General features: G+C 30.3%; 1 protein-coding gene across 1 annotated transcript; it reads right to left on the bottom strand.

The window, feature by feature from the left end:
- Positions 1-257: 257 nt before the first annotated feature.
- LOC100777401 (uncharacterized protein At1g28695) lies at positions 258-5,535 on the bottom strand. The gene is made up of 3 exons (XM_003520363.5): positions 5,218-5,535; positions 4,521-4,916; positions 258-939 (listed from the first exon to the last, which is right to left on the bottom strand). The coding sequence occupies exons 1-3, from the start codon at positions 5,362-5,364 to the stop codon at positions 421-423; spliced, it is 1,062 nt and encodes a 353-aa protein (XP_003520411.1). The 5' UTR covers positions 5,365-5,535; the 3' UTR covers positions 258-420.
- Positions 5,536-8,483: the final 2,948 nt, after the last annotated feature.

The following is an 8,483-nucleotide window of genomic DNA, read 5'->3' as shown; positions in this document are numbered from 1 at the left end:
GCCAGAACCAGCTTAAACCAAAGACCTATTTGAAAAGAAATTGGCCAATTTCATGCAAACAACAACCCACAATTGGCCAAATCCTGGTGTTTTTGTTTAATTTGCAGGACCTGGTTGCTTGAACATGGTTTTTGACAACTTCTGCACAATTGCCATTACTTACAAAGGACTGTCAAATTATGTTTACGAGTTTATGAATCATTTTTTAGCAATTAAAATCAATTTTATTTGCAAAAAAGTATAATTCTCACAACACATCAACATAAATATTTTTCTATTCATTTATTAATATCTTCACAATAGTGCACAAAAAAAAAGCTCAAATGTTCACTTTTCAAAATTAAAGCATATGCCCGTTTAGACTACATAAAAAAAATGTGGGTCATGTTGGATAATATATCATTCAACTCGATATGATGCTTAGCTGTTTGTTTTGATAGGTCTTCCCCAAGATTGCCAACACCAATTGTGCTTAGTCCATTGGGGATTTACTGTGGAGTTGGCCTCCAACTTCTTAAATTTCTTCCAATCACGTAGGGCTACCTTCATATCTGCCACCTTTGCAGTGATGCTCCTACAACAATTGGCATGGATTGTGACGACTGCCCTAAAATCCTTGCTATCTTGGCAAAATCCACTAAAATAAAGGGTGTCCAAAAACCTAACCCTAAGTCCCAAGTGTTCAACTATGCCACTTCTAATGAGGTCAAGAAGCACATCTTGCTCTTTTTTTCCTGTCGCATTGTCCTTTTGGCCATACCATGTTTCAAATAAAGAGATGGTCTTGTTGTTTGACCTAACAAAGTAAAATCCAGTGTTGATCGGATGTTTTTCTGACCAAGGATTACCAAGATACGAGTCTGTGCTAATTTGGAAGTCTTCTGTCTCATTCTTGCTCAATCTTATAAATGGATTTCTTAGCCACATTACATCAGTGTCCTGTGAAAAAAAGATGTTGTATAAATGAAAAAGTTGAAAAAGTGAAATCAATATAATTTTTCATTCAACTATTTGATTATTTTATATGAGAAGTTGAAGTAAAATTCGTGCAACAATAATATTTTTTCATTATTAACATATATTTGGTGCAGTTACAATTAAAAGGAAATATAAGGATTTAGGAGCTTTCTTGTTTATTAATCTTATGAAATATAATTAGTGCTTAATGATACTTACAATCAATCATAATGTGTTGCAGTAAAAAAAATAATCATAATGTATTATTTGATAAAAAATTGTGTCTTTCTCTCTCCAACATAGCCATATCATGTTAATCCGGAATACTAGAAAATACAAATTGACAATGAATATTATGCGCAGGGTGAAAATATAGATTATAAATTTGAATCTTATATAAAGTAAAATTTGGAAAGCAAGTATATGTAAGTGCAAAATGGTTTGTTATTAAATTAATTTTGTTATAATTTTTTGGGTTATATAGTTCATACGTTTTTATTCCTTTTTTACGTTTTGTCTTTATGTCTAATTCATTTTGCTGATTTTAGTATGAGTGTCACCAAACAAAGTTTAGGTCTACCACAAAATTAATACAATATGTCAATGGAGACGAAGGAGCATTACTTGACATCCAATAGGGAACGTCTCTTTATATGATGAAGTGAAGGAAATTAAAAGAAAGAGATTAAGGTCTCCTTACCATACAAGAATTACTCATAAAAGAAAGTGGAGAACTTGTATATATTCATCTCCTCAATTATTATTATTATTATTATTATTATTATTATTATTATTATTATTATATCATAAAATGGGGAAAAGACCAAGGTGAAATATTAGAATTGCACACAAAATATTTAAGTCGAAACTTTATTTTGAATCTAACTAGTATTCTTTTTAAGTTAAAATTTAATTTTCATCTCTATTTGACTTAAACCTCATTTTAGTTATTTTTTTTTAATTGAGACATTTTATCATTTATTTTTAAAAAATTTATAATTTTAGTCTTTTAGTTTTTAACTTTGACATTTCGTCTTTTACTTTTAAAAAATTTATAATTTTAGTTTTCTTGATCAAAGTTAGACTTCTTGATTATATATGTTTTTTTTAATAAATTAAATTTATTAACAATTAAATAATTTTAAAAAAACATTTGATAAACAAGCATGTCAATTAATATTTTCAAGAGTAAATAGATCAAGATTTAAAATTAACCACAAATTAAAATTATAAAATTTTAAAAAATAAAAATAAAATGTCTCGATTATAAAAAGAAAAGACTAAAATCACAAATTTTTATAAGTGAGGAGTGAAACATCTCAATTAAAAAAATGGAAAGACTAAAAACACATATTTTTAAAAATAAGAGGATAAAAGTTATATTTTAGTCTTCTTTTTAATACTTGTAATAAAATCTTTAATTTAATTAAATAATATCACAAACATAGTTTTATTTTAAATTTCTCAAACTTCACGAATCTTTATGTTTCATTTTTTTAATCTTTTTTATTTTCGAGTCATTATCCCTCCATCACCAAAATTATGATTCCCTATTGCAATTTTTTTATGAAGTGCAATTATCTTTTCTGAATACAAAAAAAAGGCGTTTTTAATTAACGCCTAGCCATTTTGCACATATTTGAATAATAGGATGATTATAAATTTTAAGGTCAACTTTGAATAAAAACAAAACTCATGGTAATTAGTACCCCAAAACTAAGCAATGTTTACCCTAGAACACTACAAATTTTGTTTTTTCTTTTTCATATTTCACGTCATTGACGAATGATCATTTTTTAAATTCAAAGCACATGCTTTTATGCAGAACCTACCTCATTTTCTGCCCGCCATTTCTGAATTCTGCTTAATTAGCCCTTGAAAGAAAAAATACACCCATTACCCTTCTTGGCTGCCAGCACTCTGCATGTTGTCTACTATATACGTTACCCCAAGACCACGTGCTACGAAATAATTGAAATAAGAAACGTAGCATGACCTAGAGCTTCAACCTCAAGGCACACAACTTTCTAACTGAAGTTTGGCATGTTCATAATGATATTTAAACTTTTTTTTTATAAGTTTGGCATGTCCACGGTGGAAAAAGTTTCAAAGCTTGTAATTTAAAAAAAATAGTGCATGGTTAAATTAGTTAATTATACAAGTAAAATTGAGTCTAGAATCTAGATAGGTTATTTTAAAATTAAGTAATTTAATATTTCCTATGGATCATATATATTATATGTCATTTAAAAAAATTAACAAAATATTAATTACTTTTCAACAATATCTTCAATTTTATTATGGTAATTATTTTAATTAATAATTTTTTTAACAATTTGCATATTATTTTAAAAGATAAATATTTTTTTTTACAATAGTCGCATTCAGGATTTTAACATATAAACATGATGATAAGATGGATTGATGTCGAAAAAAATAATATGAGATGGAAGAAAGATTAAATCTTAGATGAATAAACATACAATTCCCATGACTACATCCTACCACACAAATCAAAAAAGAGAATGAAAGGAAGAAAAAAAATTGAAAAACTCTTTAGTTTGGAATATTATTATTCAATAATTATGAAAATTAATGAAATTCAAACTATTTTTACTTTAATATTTTATTTTCAATATTTTGTTGTTTGAATTTCTCATGCTGTTCTTTCAAAAATAACAAAATAAGACAAAAATTTTATATTTTTTTATTAAATTAGAAAAAAAAGAATAAGCAACATTTTATCAAATTAAACACTTTGGATATCTAAAACCCAACTCCATTGACATTGTACATTTAAACTAGTTTTGAAAAATTAGCAAGCTGATAAACACTCTTAATCCATAATCATTATAATAATAATCTAGAAAGTTTTAAATATTTTGTACTTTTTAAAAAAAAATCAATATTATCCTTATCTTTTCATTTAGCTAGAATTAATTCCATTATATAACGATAAATCATTATCCTAATTGATTCTTATCTCTTTACCACTCTACCAGATCAGATCGATATCCCAACTGCATATCTGTAAATCTGGATAACAACCAGAGAGAAACTACAAACATATTGCTCAAAGCTGAAAGCGCGTAACTAAGTCAGTTTCTCAATATGAGTACAATAAATTCTCTTTTCAGCACATTTATGAGCATGTTACTTGCACCAAAACTTCATACGAAAAGGGGTGACGTATATCGACTTATTTGGTAACAAACCAAACCTTGCTTAATGGATGAATTAGGTAAATAAGTAATGCAAAAACAACCAAATATTGACATGGGGTTTAGCAAATAAATGTTATTCTATTTCTAATGATCTTCCACGGCACGTCTCCCTTTAAATTTATATTAAGGTAGTATTTTTTTTGGGCACATAATTAAGGTAGTAGTATTTGACTTAAACTAGGCTTCACCAAAAAAAAAAAAAATTGACTTAAAATAGAGAAGAAAACAAATTAAGAATGCAAGCTAGTTTAGACCACTTTTTCAATTCTATGCACTTAAACATGAGAAAGACCAATAAATAAAAACAAATAAAAGATGGAAAAGATGAGAATTACGTACCGTGAAAACAAAATTGTAGCCACGTTTGAGAACTTCCAAGAGGAATTGAGTTCTTCTCCACATCATCTTGATGAAATCTTGAGACATGTATATTTTCTCACCTTCAAAACCAACACCATCCGTTTCTAATCTGAAGCAATTCAACCTCAAAAATTGGCATCGATTATAGGCCGTTTGATCAACCGCAACTATGAGGAGGTGATCAATGAGAGACCTTGTTCCTTCTCCAAGCCAAAAACTACCAAGAAATATATCAAGCATGGTGGTGTCACTCTCTACATCTTGCTCTACATATGCCTTGTTTACTATAGCAATTATCACCGTTTTGTTTCCCATTGAGGCTTTGGCCAAAGCATAGTCAAGGCTATCTCCATATGCTTCAACATTGGTGGTGGTCTACAATGTATGCACAAATTAAAGGAAAATTAAAATGATGAAAAATTATATAAAAAAAATACCCCATTTATATGCTTGATACTGAAAAATAAAATCATCCATGGGATTAATGCATCATTACTCTTTTGATTATATATAGAATTGAAATTAAACTTCAGCCGGATTATAAAGAACAATATAATACTCAGGAGTTAGCAGACACTCATAGTTTCTGATTAAAAAATATATAAAAAAAATTATAATACACATGATTTGTTTTGATGCAAAATTACATAGAATATGGGTGATTGAATTAACTTACAGAATTTGATTGCTCGCATAGTGGTTCCTTCTGGGATAGCACTAATTCATTGGAGAAAGAGGTGGACCAGTTGTACAGCAAAATAACCCCAGCAAAGAGTAGTGTTACCACTGCGAAACTCCCAAGTGTTTGTTTAGGGTTATCCATGATTCTCTATCTCTAGCTATGCCTTTTTTGTGAGAACACAAAACTAAAATTGAGAGTCCTATTATTAATATATATTGGTGCTTTCTTGGAGGGAGGTTAAAGGTATGGCTATTGTAGAATGGTCATATTATTTAGTGAGGCGGGGAGAAGTATTATTATTTTTGTTCGATGGTTTAAGAATGAATGGTCATAGACTCAAATGAAGATAAAAGAAATATATGGTGTGCATTGTGTGTTGGAAGCGCACGTGCATTGTTTTAAGCCTCCTTAATTCAAAATAACATCAAAATTAGGAATGATATGAGTTTTCTATGATTTAAAACGTATTTTTGGGTGTCTAAAATGCATATAATGATGTAGGTTTTTCGAAATTGAGGTAATAATTTTTGTTATGACCCTGTTGGAGGTTGAAGACGAAGTTTTGCGGGTTTTGTTTACTGCGCATAAATGAAACAAAAAACACTTTGGGCCTGCCTTGAACCCTTGCCCTGCAGCATGAAAAGACTCCCTTTGCTGCTAAGCTGTTGCAATATATTTGTTTATTAGGTGCAGTTCATTTATATTTATAACTTCTGAAGGATAAATCATTTATGCACAAACAGTTTAAAATTGTGTGTCTCTAAGTTATGCTGAACATGCAATATTATATTAAATACTAGTATGCATTGGATTTGATCCTTTAAAGTTTATTACATGTTGAATGGATATACGTACAATGTTATTTTGAATTGGTATACATGTAATTTTTATGATTCAATATTGAGCACGTTTGCATTATTAAGTATGTTTATGCAAGGATTATTTTTGAATGTTAAGTGATTAATATAATTTTATTAAATTAGAGAATAGCCACAACATCTTTAATTGAGAAAAATTATATGTTAAATTTGTAATCACATTAGAAATATTAATTGTGATTAATCATATGTAATGTGATGAAATCTACCCACAGGAATTTTGTTATATTTGTATGATTAATTAGGATAAAATATTAAATTATATTTCTTAATTTACCCACAGGAATTAAGGAAAAGAACATGATTTAATAGTTTTATCATAAAATTGCATGATGAATCTAATTGAGTAGGACTTTAGCCCACAAGCAAGTTTTGTGTCACTAGATTCATATATTGAGACATGATTTGCATTGGCAAAATATGACATTTGTTTAGTCTCAAATTTTCTTAATGAGCATGTGTGTTTGTTTGCAGTTTCACAATCTATGAATATTTCTTGTGACCTTCCCATTTTGAAAAGGTGATAATTATAAGGTTTGGAAGGAAAGAGTTCTCCTTCATTTGGGCTGGATGGATATTGACTATGCTATAAGGAAGGATGAGTCACCAACTATTACTGAAACTAGCGAACCTGATGCTGTTGATCTTAATGAAAAGTGGGAGAAATCTAATCGTCTCTCCGTTATGTTCATAAAAACCAACATATCCGCTAGTATCCGGGGTTCAGTTGACCAGCATGATAAGGTCAGAGATCTATTGAAAGCCATTGATGAACAGTTTACAACCTCTGAGAAGTCGCTTGCTAGCACACTCATTATGCAATTCTATTCCATTAAGCTTACTGGAACGAGGGGTGTGTGTGAACATATCATGCGCTTAAGGGACATAGTGGCTCAATTAAAAACCCTGGAAGTTACCATGTCTGAATCCTTCTTGGTACATTTCATTTTGTGCACCCTACCTTAACAGTATACACCCTTCAAAATCTCCTACAACACACATAAGGATAAATGATCTATTAATGAATTGATGACCATGTGTGTTCAAGAAGAGGAAAGATTGATAATGGAAGAGGGTGAGAAGGTAAATTTGATTACTTCTACTTCTGGAAAGGATAGGAAGAAGTCTGTAGGCACCAATAAAGGAAAGATTCTGACTCAACCAACAATTAAAAAGGAGTCAAAGTGTTTCTTCTGTAAAAAGAAAGGACACATGAAGAAGGACTGCCCCAAATTTAAAAGTTGGTTTGAGAAGAAAGGTACACCATTCACTTTCGTTTGTTATGAATCTAATATGATTAATGTAAATCATAATACATGGTGGATTGACTCTGGTTCTACAATCCATGTTTCTAATACATTGCAGGGTATGGAAAGCCTAAGGAAGCCAGTGGAAAGTGAGCAGTGCATCTACTCAGGGAGTAGGATGAGCTCGCATGTAGAGGCCATTGGAACGTGCGTCTTAGTTTTAAGTAGTGGCTTTAAATTACATTTGGAGAAAGTTTTTTATGTTCCTAGTTTCTGTAAAAACTTAATTTCTGTTTCTAAACTTGCACCTTTGGGATTTTATTTTAATTTTACAGACTTTGGTTTTAATTTACTAAATAAATCTGAAATTATTGGTTGTGGTCAATTGGTTGATGGTCTTTATTCGATTGAATTGAAAAATGACGCTACTTCTATGCACGTTTCTATTGGGTTAAAATGATGTATTATGAATGAAGAATCCTCTATGTTGTGGCACCGGAGATTAGGACATATCTCTATTGAGAGAATCAAGCGATTAGTAAATGAAGGAGTACTTAGTACTTTGGATTTCGCTAATTTTGAGACTTGTGTAGATTGCATTAAGGGTAAGCAAACTAACAAGTCTAAAATGGGTGCAAAGAGGAGTTCTAATTTATTAGAAATCATACATACAGACATATGTTGTCCAGACATGGATGCAAATAGTCCGAAATACTTCATAACCTTTATAGATGATTATTCACGATATATGTATCTCTACTTACTTCATTCTAAGAATGAAGCTTTAGATGCCTTTAAGTTTTTAAGGCTGAAGTTGAGAAACAATGTGGAAAACAAATTAAGATTGTGAGATCAGATAGAGGTGGGGAGTACTATGGTAGATACACAGAGGATGGACAAGCACCAGGTTCATTTGCGAAATTTCTTCAAGAACATGAGATTGTTGCCCAATACACTATGCCTGGTTCTCCGGATCAGAATGGTATGGCAGAACGAAGAAATCGAACCTTATTAGACATAGTGAGAAGCATGAGGAGTAATGTAAAGCTTCCTCAATTTTTGTGGATTGATGCTCTTAAGACGGTTGCGTATATATTAAACTGAGTTCCAACCAAGGCTGTCTCAAAGACACCTT

The sequence above is a fragment of the Glycine max genome, chromosome 3 (assembly GCF_000004515.6).
Source record: "Glycine max cultivar Williams 82 chromosome 3, Glycine_max_v4.0, whole genome shotgun sequence".
NCBI lineage: Eukaryota > Viridiplantae > Streptophyta > Magnoliopsida > Fabales > Fabaceae > Glycine > Glycine max.
The sequence above is the reverse complement of the archived record's forward strand: the minus strand, read 5'-3'. Positions and strand labels throughout refer to the sequence as shown.